Consider the following 16,720-nt stretch of genomic DNA (forward strand, 5'->3'; position numbering starts at 1 on the left):
ACTAATCAGTCTTCCTGCAATTCTGTCCCATTTATGTTGCATAAGAACAAAAACTAATGGTCACGTTCCCAATGTAACCTCTTAACACCACTTTCTGGCCAAGTGCCAGCATGAAATGCATGAAGGAAAAAGTTTACCTTCTCAGGGGAGAACATAAAAGATTTCTCTTAACCTCAACACCAGAGTAAGTCCTTTCAGGGGCAAAAGCTTTTTAATAATCATTTCTATGGGTTCTTCTTCAGCAACTTCTTTTACTCACTGGATATTTTCAGGTATGTATTACAAGTAAAACTATACATGAAAATACAAGCATAGCCCGTGACCTAGTTTTATGGCCTTTCTGTAGGAATTAGGTCCTTTTTCTCCTTTAAAGAAATCTCAGTATCTTTTTATATTTTGAAAAAAAAATTTTTAAGGAATAGTAAAACATAATTTTATTTTCAAAGATTTTATTCATGAGAGAGGCAGAGACACAGGCAGAGGCAGAAGCACAGGGAGCCCAATGCAGGACTCGACCCCAGGACCCTAGGATCATGACCTGAGCCAAAGGCAGATGCTCAACCACTGAGCCACCCAGATGCCCCAATCCTGATCCAATTTTATAAAGGACCAACATGCTTCCAGAACACATTCAGAGAGTCAACAGTGCATTTTATTATACATCTTAGATTTATACATTTCATATATGCTTTTAAAGCTTCAATTAACAGTTTGATACAAAATAAAAAATACATATGCAGCAGTGGTTCTCAGGCACAGAATTTAGGAGGAGACTGGAGCAAGTTTTTTTTCCCTAGCACATAGTGAATATTATGAACCAAAATAGTGGAATGTTTCCATCTGACCTAGCTGCCTTTTTGATTGAATTTTATTACAGTGAAAGGCTTTAGTAGGTATGATATTGCTAACTGGAAACAATGAGACTCAAGTTTATAACCTGTATTTTCTTGAAGTCTGTAAGACCTAAATAATTACTTTTCTCCTAATACAGCTCCAAGATCATCCAATGAAAATAATACTGTCCATAAAATATCTGGAGCATCAGCCTAAGAACCACTGCTCATGGTTATTCAATGTCTTCAGGCCTCACAGGATGAGGTAAAGGTATGATGGATTTCTTCTCAGTGTCTCTGGAAAGTGCTTTCCTCATATCTGTTAGGAAGCAAAATTTAATATAAGTACCCAACTACCAAAATGTCTTATATTAAAGTGTGTATGTGTGTATATATTTATATATATATAGTTCCCATAAGAGGTTTGTCCCACCCCCACGTTTACCAGGTCCTCAGAGACATGTTTTTAGGAGAGACTCCCAGTCACAAGTACTCAGCTCTTCCTATCAATGTTCTTTTGACAAAATCTTAGTAAAATTAACATGCGTATAACATAAACAACTGATAGTAATTAACCATTGGTTAATGTAAGTTAATCCGTAATAGGTTCATAAAGACAAGTTAAAGGAGACTTAAATATTATAGCTCAAATTTAAAATATTAAGTCCAACAAATATGGTTCTTTTAAATGTATTAAAAGGACTACTTCAGTATGTAGAATGAATGTACACGTTTTGGCTTCTTTATGGGGATACTGCCATAGAAGGGAGCTCACCATAGGCATCTTCGTCGGGCTCCCCATTGCTGGCTGAGTAGTACTCTATGACTGTCCTGTATACGCTGTAGCCCAACCGCTTGTACATGTTCACTGCAACTTGGTTAGATACTCTTACAAAGAGATCAACAAAAAATCCACCCTTTCTTTAAAAAGAAAAGAAGGAAGAAAGAAAAGAAAGAAAGAAAGAAAGAAAGTTAGAATGTGAGAAACACTTGTTTTTAGTTGGCTTTGATTACAATTCAAAGAATGCTAGTAACAGGACTTTGCAGATGATTACCTCATACCAATTTTTATTACTGAGGATATATGACAGTACAAAGAGATGATTTTCTGTTGGCATACTAACAGTTTAAAACCTGTACTTTCTTAAAAGATAAGCTTTTTTAAAACCTTTAAAACCATAATTCTACCTCTTAAAAAATTTACTGAATATTTTATATCACAATAAATTACATGCTCATTTTAACAACTAGTGATACAATATTTTCACCCACATGTACAAATTAAAGGTTTTTGAACAGTAGCAAGCACCCATGTAGCCATGGCCCAAGTGTAACTACAGGACACTGGCTGCCTGACACTGGCAGCTCTGAAGCCCTCGGGTCTCTGGTCATTGACAGCCATCCCCCTTATCCAGAGGTCTCCAAGTCCTGACTCTATTGGCTCCTTGGTTTTTGTTGCAGGTTCATCAGCTAGTATAGTTTTTCCTATTTATGAACTTTCTGTAAGTGTTATACTTTGTATGTCCTGTGGTGATTTGCCTTTCTCAGTAATATGCAAGTCAGCCTGGAGTGCTAGATCTTGTTCACCTTCCCTTTGTTTAGCACTCCATTGTATGGATGGATATACAAGTTGTCCATGGTCCCACAGATAAACATTCCTGGTTTCTGTTATAAACTATGCTGCTATGAATATTTTTATTGTCTCATGGTATAATATCTAAGGTCTACAGCTGGGAGTGTGATCACTGGTTCATAGGGGTAACTTCAGGTTTTTTAGGCAATACCCATTTTCCAGTCAGCTTACCCTCCCAGAGGAGGGTAAGACTCCATTCCCAGAGTGCCAAGGCTTGGTACATCAGACTATTTTTTTTAAATCTCGTTAAGTATCTCAGAGTCATTTTAATTGACATTTCTCATGTCAATTAATGAGGTTAAATATATTTTTGTAGGCCATTTAGGTTTTTCTTTTTCAGTCCTTATTAGTCAGTCTTTCACACTTTTTTTTTTTTCCTCTCCCCATCTGTGGTTCTCTGTGTATTCTGGATCGTTGACATTGTGTAAAGGACTGTTGTAAATCTATTCTCAATTTGTGGGCTGACTTAATACCATTTGATGAACAGTGTTACTTCAATGAATATGCATACGAGCCTCTCCCTTACAGACTTAGTAGCTTAAGTTCTTTTCTACCCTGAGGTCCTGGATATACTCTATTTTACCTTAAAAGAGCTTTTGAGTTTTGCTTTTCATATCTAGGTTTTTAATCTGGAACGGATTTGTGTACAAGGTAATAGTCTGGGTCATTTTTTCCCATGTGGCTATCCAGTTGTGCCACCATCTTTACTGAAAAGCATATCCATCCCTTCACTGCCTCTCTGCAGTTGCCTCCTCTGAGGTATGTAAAAATCCACGTATCCTTGCATCTGTTCCCCAGTTCTCTTCCACTGGTCTAGGCAAATACTCCAGCACTGATACAGAGCTTACTCATTACAGCTTGATATCTGGAGGGGCAAACCCGCCCACTTTGTTGTTGTTCAATCTTACTTCCTTCCATTCCCCTGTAAGTTTCTTTTTTCTTTTTCCCTTCTGTAAGTTTCAGAATCAATTTAACAAGTCTCACAAAAAAGACTTGAGATTTTGATTACAATTACACTGGCTCCGTGGATCAAATACCAGTTTAGCTGTCCATGCCACTTAGGTAATTCTCTGTCTGCTAAGATAGGTCATCTTTTCTGTATCTCAGGAAAGACTTTAGAGAAGTCTTACACAGAGAAGTCAGATATTTCTCAAAGGGCTTAATGTATTTTGATGCCTTTGTAAACTGGCATCTTTTCCTAAATTTTACTGTTTGTATAGAAATGAAATTTAATTTATACTGACTATCCAACAACTGTTTAGCTTTTAAACATTTATTTGTAGCTTCTTGTGGTTTTGTTTGTACAATCTTATGTGTATAAAATAAGAGCTTTGTTTCTTCTCAGTTCTCATATCTTTGATTTTTCTTGCTGTAGTGTCTAGGATTTCCAGTAAATTACCAAAGAGGGGCTGAATGTAGGCATCCTTATCTCATCCCTTTCTTCAAAGAGAAAGCATTCAGTGCATCACTGCTAATATTTACTACAGGTTTTGGGTAGATAGGTTTTTTTTTTTTTTTAGATTAAGGAAGTTCTCCCCTTTTATTTCCTACATTGCTAAAAGTTTTTAACCAATAGGATTTTATCAAAGCATTTTGCATACATACTGAGATAACATGTTCTCCTTTAATCTGTTAATATGGTGGAATACACTTAAAAGATTTTTCTTATGTTAAAACTTTTCTTCCCGTGATACACTAATCCATTTTGCTAAGATTTTAGATGCTAAGACTTTTGCATCTGTAGACTGATAGATCTTCTTCAGATTTTCATTCTCATATTGCTTGAGTTTTCTTATATGTTATTCTAGCCTTAAAAAATGTTGAAGAATTTTTTGTGTGTAAAAGTGAACTTATAGTCATTACTACTTAGAATAGTTGGTAAAATTGCTAGAGAATCCATAGCTTTCTAGAAAGATTTTTGCCAACTAATTGTAATCTGTTAAGGAAATGGGTCTGCTTGCAAATCTATTTTTATACTGCTCTCAAGCTAAGAACAGTTTTTAAAATGTTGAAGGGGTGTTTCATATACACACATACACATATACAAACACACACTAGAGACATGAGCTGGTCTCTAAAGCCTAAATATTTATCTGCCCCAGAAAAAGTACTCACCCTTATTCTTTGCCTTTAATCAGTTTGTCTAATTGTTCTATCAATTAGAAAGAAGTATGTTCAACTCTCCCATTAATAACAATTTGCTTTTTCTCGTATTATCAATTTTCGCATTTTTACTTTGAATTTATGTCACTGTGTACATAATATTTGTAATTATTACACCTTCTAATGGCACTGTATCTTCTTACCTATAAGCAATGACCCTTTTTTACTCTGATAATTACTGAACTATAATACGACTATGTTAAGCGTATCAACGGTCTTTTGGTTATAATTTGCATGATAATTTTAAGAATTTATTTCAATCTTTGTCTTTAATCTTCACATATACTTCATGCAAATGGAATACAGTTCTGACAGTCTTTGTCTTTATTTTACTGTTGTAGAACACTTTAACATGAAGTTTTCCCTCTTAATAAATTTTAAATGTGTACACTATTGTTTACTACAAATAAGTGTTGTACAACAGACTGATTTAAGAATAAATAGGCTTATTTATTCTGTTTAACTGAAACTTTATACCTGCTGGTTAGTAACTTATTTCCCCCTCTCCCCAGTTTCTGGCTACCACCATTCCACTCTTACATTTATCTGTTTTAGCTATCTTGTATAACTGGAATCACACATTATTTGTCTTTCTGTGAATGGCTTCACTTAGCAGAATGTCTTCAAGTCTTTGTCTTTTAACTGGAGTAATTAGTTCATTTTCATTTAGTGTTGTATTTACTGATTGTATTTGGATTCATAGCTAACATCTCATTTCAGGCTTGTTTTACCACTTTAATTTCCTTTTTCTCTCTTGGTTTTTAAATGTATACATGGTTAAAAATACATGTATGTATGTAGATAGGTATATATATGTACACATACACAAATCTTAGCAAAGGAAGATTTAGAAACTGAAAAGGAAGGCAGCTTAGAGGTTTTCTACTGTAAGATAATCTATAAATACATTAAATCGTATGTCTAGGGTGATAGCTAACTAGAACCCATTTTTTAACTCCCTGTCCACTATATAATAATGCCAAATACCTTTTTTCAACAAGATAATGCCATTAACAAATAAACTAAAACTTTTCAAAGACCAGAAGAGATTTCTTTTTCAGCTAATACAAGTTTCTCTCTTTCCTGAATAAGCTCAAGTTCATCTTGCCCCCAACTTGGCCCAGAGCATTTTCAGGCCATGGTTACTTCTTTAAAACTTACCTTTTTAAATCCATTAAGTGGAAAGCCTCAAGAGCCCTTCTCAGCAAATACTCCCTTTCCTATATACTTCTAGGCATTTAAGAGTAGAGAAAAAAAATAAGTGGCAGCTTGACAACTGATTAAACTTCTACACACATCTCTTAATCTCTTAGAATGGGAGCTGGCAGGAGTCTTTTAATTATATATATATATATATTTTTTTTTTTAAGATTTTATTTATTTATTCATGAGAGACACAGAGAGAGAGGCAGAGACACAGGCAGAGGGAGAAGCAGGCTCCATGCAGGGAGCCTGATGTGGGATTCAATCCCGGGACTCCAGGATCACACCCCAAGCCAAAAGCAGACGCTTAAGCCACCCAGGCATCCCTTAATTATATTACTTTTATCTCACGTTAATAATGAGGGTGTTTGACATACACAACAGGTCTTTTTTTTTTTTAAAGCCCTAATGCTGGTACTTCCCAAACTGTGCTCCAGAGTGCTCCAAGGTGGCCCAAACTCTTAGAGGTGCTATAGGATATTTCAAACGTTTGGGGAAAACACAAACCTTACATGTCAGACACTGGCAAAATACCAGTTTGATATAATTCACAAATGCAGCATTACATGGTGTTACATTCCTTTTGATGACAGAGTATCTTTTATGAAGCCAAGTTTTGGCAGGTCCCATGATTAAAACTCAATACCACAAGAAAGTTAATATGAAACAAGAATGCAGGTGGTTGTGTCCAATCTGTTTCCAAGGTTGAGGGGTCATGTAATGCCCAAAAAGGCACACACATCTCATTAGTAGGTAAGCACAGTTATTTAACAATGAAATAAAAATATTTTTTCTTTCAATGTGTTTATTTTTTTCCTAAACAGCTACTAGGTTGTTAGGTCACAAATACTAAACAGGTCATAACAGCTTAAATCTAAACTGAGGGATTTTTTTTTTTTTTTTTTTTTTTTTTTTTGCCTTAGGGACACTATGAAAAAAAAAAAAAAATCACTGAGAAGCCAGGAGTGATGTTAACAGAAAATTTGGGAACATCTGCCACAGGGTCAAGAACACTAAAGGAAACCTTAAGGGCTAGTTTTTTATTGCACCTCTTACCCAACATATAAGCCCATGGCAGGTCACCCATTTTGCCTGAATATTCCTCAGTGACAAGATAGAGACAATACTACTACTGTGAATATGTGAATACTGTAGAAAATGAAATCCCGTAAACAATAAAGCACAATATTCAGCCTGAATAGGAAAAAAAATCTTAAAATTTTCACTATGAGAAATATCAAATAGTTAGGGTTCATACTTGAAAAGCAGTATCTCACCTTTCTGAAATCTCTTCTAATAACTCCATAAGTTTAGCAGCCAAACCAAGGCGTCGAAATTCTGGGGCGACAGAGAGAGCTGTGACGTGCCCATGCCATTCTTCCCGAGCTACTGAGCCTTCCGCTTTACCCATAACTGCCAACAAAAGATTACACTCAGTAATTAAACACATGGATTTATACATGAATACAGACTATTGGTTACATTTTTATTAGAGAGGAAACTAATGACAAAATTTTAATTTTTAAGTAACAGAGTCATCTACTTAGCAGTTATTAGTGCTCTTATTTGAATCTCACTTAGAGAAAGGTTTCTTTTAAAAAAAAGAATGAGGGGATCCCTGGGTGGCGCAGCGGTTTGGCGCCTGCCTTTGGCCCAGGGCGCGATCCTGGAGACCCAGGATCGAATCCCACATCGGGCTCCCGGTGCATGGAGCCTGCTTCTCCCTCTGCCTGTGTCTCTGCCTCTCTCTCTTTCTCTCTCGGTGACTATCATAAATAAATAAAAATTAAAAAAAAAATTAAAAAAAAAAGAATGATACACTAAAAACACAACTGATTTTTAACACAGAACCAGATTATGTATTTTTTAAATATCTGCATTTTATGTCGGTATGTATACACAAAACTGAGATAATCCACAGCTCAAATTTTCATTAAGTAATGCTACTAATCAGTGAAGATGCTACAATCCCTGCATTATGTACCAAATAAACCATGTAGAAAATGTAACATAAACACAGAATGAAAGATCCAAGAATCCAAAGACCGTATCTGTCTACTTCACTGCTGTATCCCCTGGGGCCCTAGAGCACAATGCCTAAAACATAGCATCAGCAACCATTTAATGGTTAAAGGAAATAAAATTATAGGCATCATGATTGTATTTCCACTTCTGCAATCAACTTAATTGGTTGAAACCTATGTTAAAATCTCAACTGCCTACCCAAAAAAATTCTAGTGGTATTATACTTACTATAACCCATTAACTCTCCACCAGGTGCCTCCGCAACAATGAAGTACTCTGGCCAGTGGGCGAGGTACTGTAAGTAAAAAGGAATCCCATACTAGAGTCTTGTTAAGGAGTATGGAAAGTAATGGATAGTAGAGTTCTTCATAAAAGGAGTATTGTGAAGAAAGTTTTCTTTAAAAAGTATATTGTTACTTTATCCCCAGCTCTTCATGTGTGTGATTTCTATATTTAGTCAGTACATTAAATATTTAGGTTAGCACTAATAATTTATAACAAAATTGCCTGAATATGTAACTTCAAAAATATAAGTGCAGACAACACCATCTAACAGAGCAGAGAACCAGGACTCTGAAGTTCTATCATCTCTATCCATACTGATCACACTGTATCTAAATCTCTGCACAACACTTATCACTTGTTTACTGGCGCTCTCCCTTTTGGATATGAATGTCATGTACTGTTCATTCTATCCCTGGTGCTTATCCCTGTGCTTCTATCCCTTGGCACAAAGTAGATGCTCAGTACATTTGTACATTGACCTGTAATTGCACTAGGAAATTAATGACTATCCTACTTTAGCTTCAGCCATGTGACTGTGAAAATAACTTTAGAAGTTAATTACTTCCAGAATCAACAATTACTGAGTGTCTCCCCCGTGCTGATTCAAATTCTCCATATCTGGTACTACAAATAAAAGGTGACTTAAAGAGTGACAGCCTGAATAATCTGCCCGTTAGTAACTCCTCAACCCCAGTGTCCTTACTGCCATGTGCTCATTCCTCTATTCCTTCTGTAAGCCGGCTGATGCAAGTCCATGAGGGGCCACCACCAATCACAATTTTTTTTTAAAGCTCCTGGAAAATCTGTTCACTAGTAAATTCTTCACACTCTCATCTGAAAGACAGCCACTATTTTGAGCACTCTTCCAACATAACCCTTAACATGGCAGGCCAGCCAGTCTTCTTGTCATTCAGCCACTGCACACACCATAACCACCTCTCCTCTGGCTCAGTAACCACGAAGACCTGGCAGGTTACTTTCAAACATGGCCCCACTTGGATTATGGGACTTTTCCTGTGAATTATAAGTGTAACTAGATACACACCATGTAAGTTGATTTGCATCCTAATTCTTTACCTTACTATCCAGTGCAAATTTTTCTCTCATTAAGAAATCTTTTCTTTAAACATGGAGGGCTCTTTAAAAGGTCATTTTTGAAATACAAAGGGAATACTTCAGTGTTTTGCTTTTTCACTCAGCTTTGTTTCTGATACATAGCCCTGTTGTTACCTCCACCTAAAGTTTATTTTTAATACCGTACAGTATACTCCATTGCGTGAATATGGGTTATTTTCAGTTTCTCAAAAATCTTTTAAAATTCCTCACGAATACAGTATAATTTAACATGTCCTTATTGTTGTGTATGAATGCTATTCCAAATTTTTGATAATTCTACAATAAATATTTTTATAATGATTAACTTGGGGGTTAACAAACATATCCTATCAAGAGACAGATAATAAATATTCAAGGCTAGATGGATCTTATGCTCTCTGCTTCAACTACTCTAACTATGAAAGCCACGGACAAAGCTACAGACAATATGTAAATTATTCAGCATGGCTGTGCCTATTTACAAAATACAAAACTATTTACAAAAATAAAAATAGGAAAAAAATAAAAATAAAAAAGAATAAAAATAGGCAGCAGACCAAATTTGGCCCATGTACTTTAGTTTGCTGATCCCACATCTAACTGACTCTACTATTACTTTCAGTTTGTAGGAAATGCGGTTACTTACTATGTATTACACTGCCAAAGTGCCTTCTAGAAAGACTAGCAATTTATACTGTCACTAGCAATTTATGAGGATGCTTCTCTTACCCTTATCAGCATGAGTTTTATCATTTTTTTTAATCCTTAATAATCTGAAAGGTAAAGCATGGCATCTCATTTTGGTTTTAATCCACGTCTTTTGACTGGTGAGACTGAACTCTTAATTTCATTAGCTTCTTATATGCCCTCTTTTGTTAGATTATCAGTTAATATTACACTCCTACCTCGCAACGGACATGGAGTATAAGCTAGAAAGCCAACTTTGTTTTAAGCCACTGAGAATGTGGAGTTGTCTATTAGTGCAACAGAACCCAGAGCGTCCAACTTCACATATCTTTGTCCATTTTTCATTGGGGAACATGACAGATATGGCTAATTATTATCTCCAAATCCTTTCTTAACTTTAAGTAACAAGCCCTAATTTAAAGCTGGGCTCATTCTCAAACTTATAGCTAGGTGAGTGTGGCATGAAGCAGATGTTGGTCATTGGGATACAGAGGGCCTGTGTGGTACTTCCTAAAGGTACCCCTGAAGGGGAAGGTCATTCTTACCTTCCCCTCTGTTGATCCTCCTGCCAGGAACATGGACTTGATGCTCTTTGCTCTGGCAGCTATCTGGGACAGGAAAGCAGCCAAGGCCACCTTGGGAGTGATGAAGTGGTTAAAGTGCACAGCCAGGTCGCCGACGACTACATGAAACTACCACAGACTGCCCATCACCCCCTGGGCTCCAGTCAGCTGATGTTGCTGCATTCTGTTACACGGAGCCATACTTACTACCTATTGCAAGGTACATTTATGACGTCATTCTGTTACCACCTGGTCAGGCAGATGTAAGACAGCTCTTATCCCTAGTTTGTTTTTTTACATTGCTTTCAATGTTGCTTATGTTTCTTGGCCTGTAAGTTTTAAGTCTATTTTTTCCTTAGTTTTTCCATGTTCCTTACTCTTAGCCTTTAACTTTTTTTTTTAAAGGATACAGTTTCTGTAAGTGGATCCAAGTTACTAAAAGAAAGAAAAGAAATGTCAATAGTAAGCAGTGTTGACAAAACCAGTTTAAATAAGCCACTAAAACCAAAAATATGCACAAAGAAAACAAAACATGCTACATCCACAACTTTAAAACCAACTTTAGGGCTAAGGAAGATGGTGTCAGCTACCAAATGGCTAAACCGGGCCATCACAGCCACTAAAAAGATACTATACACTTTCATTTAACTCTTTCTTCCTTACAAATTACTTTATAGTTAAGTGGTTAGTGTGTCTGCATCAAAACCTTCCATTTTCTAGATGGCATCATTTAGAAATCATTAATGGAACTGGGGCCCAACCAGGCATCTAAATCACAGAAAGTAAAACTAGCTCCCTGCAGTGTCTGACAGCAGCTCTTCCCACCCATCTCTGGGCCTTCACCTGCTCAGTGTGGGCCCTCACCATTTGAGTACGTCTGCTCCATACACTTCTACATTCTCACCTCCTCTTCCCCACCACTCCATCCCTTAACTTCTGGAGGAAAACTCTTTGACCTGGCTCTGGGGCTGCTCAGCACCTGTCTCACCAGCATATCTGATCACAACACTCCTGAATCAGCAATTCTTAAAATGAACCTCTCTAGCCGTCTGCAGAGAGCTCTGCCCCTTACTTTCCTATTCAATTAATGGAACCACTATTTTGCCAGGATCAAAACCAGCCACCCTGCAAATCTTCCTCTTATATATGCAAATTCTTCTCTGGGATCCTTACCAAGGCACTTCTCTAGGCCAGTAGTTCTCCAACTTTTTGGTTCCAGAACCCCTTTACATTCAAAAATTATTGAGGACCCCAAAAAACTTGTTTATGTGTGTCATATCTACTGATATTTAATTTTAAATATACATTTTAAAATAATAAATGAAGGGATCCCTGGGTGGCGCAGCGGTTTGGCACCTGCCTTCGGCCCAGGGCATGATCCTGGAGACCCGGGATCAAATCCCATGTCGGGCTCCCTGCATGGAGCCTGCTTTTCCCTCTGCCTATGTCTCTGCCTCTCTCTCTCTCTCTCTCTCTCTCTGTGTGTGTGACTATCATAAATAAATTTAAAAAAATTTTTTTAAAAGAAATAAAATAATAAATCAATTGCATGTTAATATGAATAACTTAAAAAAAAAAACAAAAACAAAAAGTCACTCTACTTTCAAGAACACAATTTAACACCAAGAAAAGCATTGCTTTGGGGCACCTGGGTGGCTCAGTCTGTTAAGTGTCTGCCTTCAGGTCAGGTCACAATCCCAGGGTCCTGGGATCGAGACCCGCGTCAGGCTCTCTGCTTCTTCTGGTGCCTCCTGCTCCACCGCCTGCTTGTGTGCACACGTGCCCAGGCCCCCTGCTCGCGCAATTCTCTTTCCTCTGGGGGTAGATGCGCAGACACACTTAGCCATCAGCAAGCCGCTCCTGACACGGCTCCCCACTCCCTCCACCTGAAATGCTCTCCCCACTCAGCTTCCAAGACCTACCATCAGCTTTTCCTCCCACCAGAGTGGGCCATTAGGTCTCCTTCAACACCGGATGCCCTGGGGCAGCACCCCGGAACTTCTTTTTTCCTATCCACACTCACTACACCACTGACATCACCTCTACCTCCTGGTTTTATTAATACCATCTGTATAGTGTGCCCCCCCCCCCCAATTGCGATCTTCAGCCCAGATACCTACCTGACTTCTCCACCTGGGTGTCTCAATGCACCTAGCAGAGAAGCCCAACTCCTAGGAGGGCCTCTCCAAGATCTAGCCACTGACTCTGCCTCATCTCCTCAACACTCCCACCCTCTCACTACTCCACCCACACTCGCTGCCGCCTCCCCTCACGAAGAGGTACCTGGTGCCCTTACTACCCTCTCTGCCTGCAAGTTCTCCCAATATCCACAGGACTCACCCCCTCCCTGCCCTCGGTCTTTCTTCCTAAACATCCTACCTAAAGCTGAATCCCTATTCCTATTTCCTTTTCCTGTGGGGTTTTTTTTTTTTTTTTTTTTAAGATTTTATATATTTATTCATGAGAGGCAGAGACACAGGCAGAGGGAGCAGCAGGCTCCCTGCAGGGAGCCTGATGCAGGACTTGATCCCAGGACCCCGGGATCATGCCCTGAGCTGAAGGCAGAGGCTCTACCACTGAGCCACCCAGGCATCCCTCCCTTCCCTGTTTTCATGTTTTTCTTTGTACTGAACACTAAGTTCTATATGTTGTACTTCCTTATCTTTTTTCCACTCTAAAATGTAAATTCCATAAAGAAAACATTTTTTGTTTTGTTCACTGCTGTGTCTCCAGCACTGAGCACAGTAGGCATGCAAATGTTTTTCCAAAAGTAAAATACATAATTATTTGGATCTATTGCATCTTCACTTCCTACTGCAATCACTTCTTATCCAGTGATTCCTAGAATTCTCTATGAAAGTACCCTAATCAAAGAGGAGTGGGAGGAAATGGGAAGGAAGAAGAGTTCCCAATGGCATATTCTGAAGAGGCCTTAAGAAGTTAGACAATTCTTTGAAATCTAAGGTTTTATTATATTCCTGCTTATTTTCTTCTACACTGTTCATTTTCATATAAGTGTTGAGCCTTCCTAGATCTTCAGCTAAAACAACGTTTTGCAGGTGCCTGGGTAGCTCACCACGGATGGTGTGAGCTTGCTCTCTAAAAAAAAACAAAACTAAACTAAACTAAGGTTTTGCCCTGTCTACTCTTAAAGCTCCAAGGCACACTGTCCCTCCCCAGGCCTGCACCTCTCAAACCCAAACCTTTGTCAAGTCATCATCTCTGGGCTGCTACCAAGACATCCTAAATGGCTTACCTGTCTGGTAAAACTCCTGTAATCTTCTCACATTCACATAACTGTGAGGAGCTCGAGCTCCAGAGCCCTGGTCCTTAAACAGCTGAGAATATGCATTTCCAAAGTGTCCCCAGGTGGTCAGGGACCAGTCTTAAAGAACCAACACTTTTGTAGGGCCAATCTCCTTGGATTAGCTTCCATGCTTCATTCACTCCCAGCATGGAGCTCAGACGCCTGGGGCAATTCTCTTGAGCTCTCATTACCTTAGTTTACTCATACAAAAAATGAGGATAATGAGAGCACCTACTTAGCCTGTGAGGATTAAATGTGCCAGTACCCAAGGGGGGTGGGGCACCACAAGTTACACTGCTTTGACTGAAAGAGGCCCATTAGAAAATTTAGAAAATTCTTCCCACTAGGCAAGTCTGAATCCTCCAACAACAGAGTAAAAGTCCAGCCCCACCAGTTCCCCGGATGGCTCAGTGAGAGAAACCCACGGCTCCCATCGCATTTGTCCGCCCACAATGCAACCTTTCACTTTCACCCCTGCTTCCTTCTCCAGAACTTCATCACTGTCAACATTTTATCCATCCTTCAAAGCTTATCCCGTCTGAAAGGGGATGAGAGCCATCTCCTCTCAAGTTCTTCCCGTCCTCCTAACTTGAGTCCTAACCACTTGATCCTCAGCTTTCACACACTGCCCCGCCGTCTTTAAAGTGGATCTTGGACTGGTGGGTGGACGGACCGACAGATGGATGGATGGATATTTGATGGATGGACGGACCGATATGTGATGAAGTCAGCATAACAAAATGTTAACTGTGGGATCCGGGCGGTGTGTCTATACAGGTGTTATGGGTAAAATTCTGTCAACTTTTTTAAATGTTCAGAAACTTCCTTAATAAAATGTTTTCTTGGGATCCCTGGGTGGCGCAGCGGTTTGGCGCCTGCCTTTGGCCCAGGGCGCGATCCTGGAGACCCGGGATCGAATCCCACATCGGGCTCCCGGTGCATGGAGCCTGCTTCTCCCTCTGCCTGTGTCTCTGCCTCTCTCTCTCTCTCTCTGTAACTATCATAAATAAATAAAAATTAAAAAAAAAATAAAATAAAATAAAATAAAATGTTTTCTTTAAAAAAAAAAAAAAAAAAAAACTGGTACCTGCAAATCGCAAGTCCTGCCCTAACTGGGAAGTGCGCACGCACTTAAGGGCAGGACTTAAGGGAAGTGCACGCGGCGGGCCTGCAGCAGCGCACGCCTCCACCCGCGGCCCGACGCGCGGCCTCAGCAACCAGGCAGAACCCTCCGCGCAGCAGCAGGAAGGGGGTGGGCGGGGCCGCGTCCCGGGCTTTGCGGCCGTGTGAACCAGCCATCCGCAGCTGGCGCTCAGCGAACGCTCGGATGCTGACCTCGCGGCGGCCGCCGACGCCCAGAAGCCGCGCGGCCCAGTCACCCGCCCGGACCCGGGCCGCAGGCGACAGAGCCAGGCCGGGCTCGGGCCGGCCCCGCCCCCGGCTCTGCCCCCCGGCTCGGCTCCAGGCTCGGTCCCCGGCTCGGCCCCCGGCTCGGTCCCCCGGCTCGGCCCCCCGGCTCTGCCCCCGGCTCGGGCCCCCGGCTCGGTCCCCCGGCTCGGCCCCCCGGCTCGGCCCCCGGCTCGGCCCCCGGCTCGGTCCCCCGGCTCGGTCCCCCGGCTCGGCCCCCGGCTCGGTCCCCGGTTCGGTCCCCGGCTCGGCCCCCGGCTCGGCCCCCGGCTCCGCCCCCGGCTCGGTCCCCGGCTCGGCCCCCGGCTCGGTCCCCCGGCTCGGCCCCCCGGCTCTGCCCCCGGCTCGGCCCCCCGGCTCGGCCCCCGGCTCGGCCCCCGGCTCGGCCCCCGGCTCGGCCCCCGGCTCGGCCCCGCCCCCCGGCGCGCCGCCGCGGCCGCCCCGCGCTGCCCCCGCCCGACGCGCACGCCGCGCCGCGGAAGGAAGCTGCAGCTAGGAGGGCCCGCCCCCCGCCGGGCTCCGGCCCCGCCGCCCCTCGGACGTGTCGGGGACGTGTCGGGGACGTGCCGGGGACGGCCGGCGGCGGCGGCTCGGCGGGCCCCGGCCCCGGGGCGGACGCGGCCACCAGCTCTGGCCCTGGGGGCCGCACTCACATGTTGTTGAAGCGGAAGAGGTCATCGCACGTGAAGGCCCGGAGCGTGGTCATCGCGCCGCCGCCGCCCAAGTCGGCTCCCTGCGACCCCGCGCCCGTCCCGCCGGAAATGGTCCTGCGCGCGGTCGCCGCGGTGCGGGACGGAGAACTGCTTCCGGGACACGAGTTGCTCGGCAACCAGGGCAGAGGCATGGCGCCCTCTGACGGCGGTATCTGGAACTGAAGGGTCCTTCCTGTAAAGGCGCGGCGCGGGTGGGCGTGTGCTTACCCTTCAGAGCCTCAACGCTCCGCGGGGGTGGCTGCAGGAAGCCCCTGGTGTGATCTCCTGGGAATCACAGCAGAAAGGCGGGGTTCGGGACCCTGGGCTGGTCTGCAGTGAATGTGGAAGCAAGTGGGCCAGGATGGGAGCACCCCGATCCAGAGGGCCTGTCGGGCGCTGCCAGCCCAGCAGGGGATCTCAGGTCTTGGTCCACCACGTTTGCAAACATGAAGACACAGGGGAGATGAATTGTGTCACAGTACATGTATACCAAAAATATTGTCATTTTACGTGTGACCGATTAAAAAATACTACTGGAGTTTTGTTTTTTTTTGACTAAGTCTTTGAATCTGGTGTGCATTTTAACATTTGCAGCATATTTCAATCCGGGAGGTGATTTGTCATCAGAAATATTTCTTCTGTTTTTAGATTTCATCAAATGTCTACCTAACATGTACAGTCAAAAAGTAGATTTGCGTACTCAAATGGTCCCAATCATACTGAGCTTTCAAATAACTGAAAGGAATCTCAGTCTTCAAATTTAAATGTAAATCAGTTAAAGTCAAATGAATTAAAAAAATTCCATTCTTCAGTGGCATTAGCCACCT

General features: G+C 41.8%; 1 protein-coding gene across 4 annotated transcripts; it reads right to left on the reverse strand.

The window, feature by feature from the left end:
- Window positions 1-630: 630 nt before the first annotated feature.
- Window positions 631-16,012, reverse strand: NAA20 (N-alpha-acetyltransferase 20, NatB catalytic subunit). Of its 4 annotated transcripts, XM_077871997.1 has the most exons (7): window positions 15,855-16,004; window positions 10,898-10,922; window positions 10,470-10,559; window positions 8,086-8,152; window positions 7,110-7,245; window positions 1,609-1,754; window positions 631-1,152 (listed from the first exon to the last, which is right to left on the reverse strand). In XM_077871997.1, exons 1-7 carry the CDS (start codon window positions 15,905-15,907, stop codon window positions 1,067-1,069), a joined length of 603 nt encoding a protein of 200 aa, XP_077728123.1. In that variant the 5' UTR covers window positions 15,908-16,004; the 3' UTR covers window positions 631-1,066. The 4 variants fall into 4 exon arrangements, with proteins under 4 accessions (XP_077728123.1, XP_077728125.1, XP_077728124.1 ...); XM_077871999.1 differs by lacking the exon at window positions 1,609-1,754 and having other exon boundaries at window positions 15,855-16,012; XM_077871998.1 differs by lacking the exon at window positions 10,470-10,559 and having other exon boundaries at window positions 8,086-8,176; window positions 15,855-16,000.
- Window positions 16,013-16,720: the final 708 nt, after the last annotated feature.

This window comes from Canis aureus, chromosome 26 (genome assembly GCF_053574225.1).
Source record: "Canis aureus isolate CA01 chromosome 26, VMU_Caureus_v.1.0, whole genome shotgun sequence".
Taxonomy (NCBI): Eukaryota; Metazoa; Chordata; class Mammalia; order Carnivora; family Canidae; genus Canis; species Canis aureus.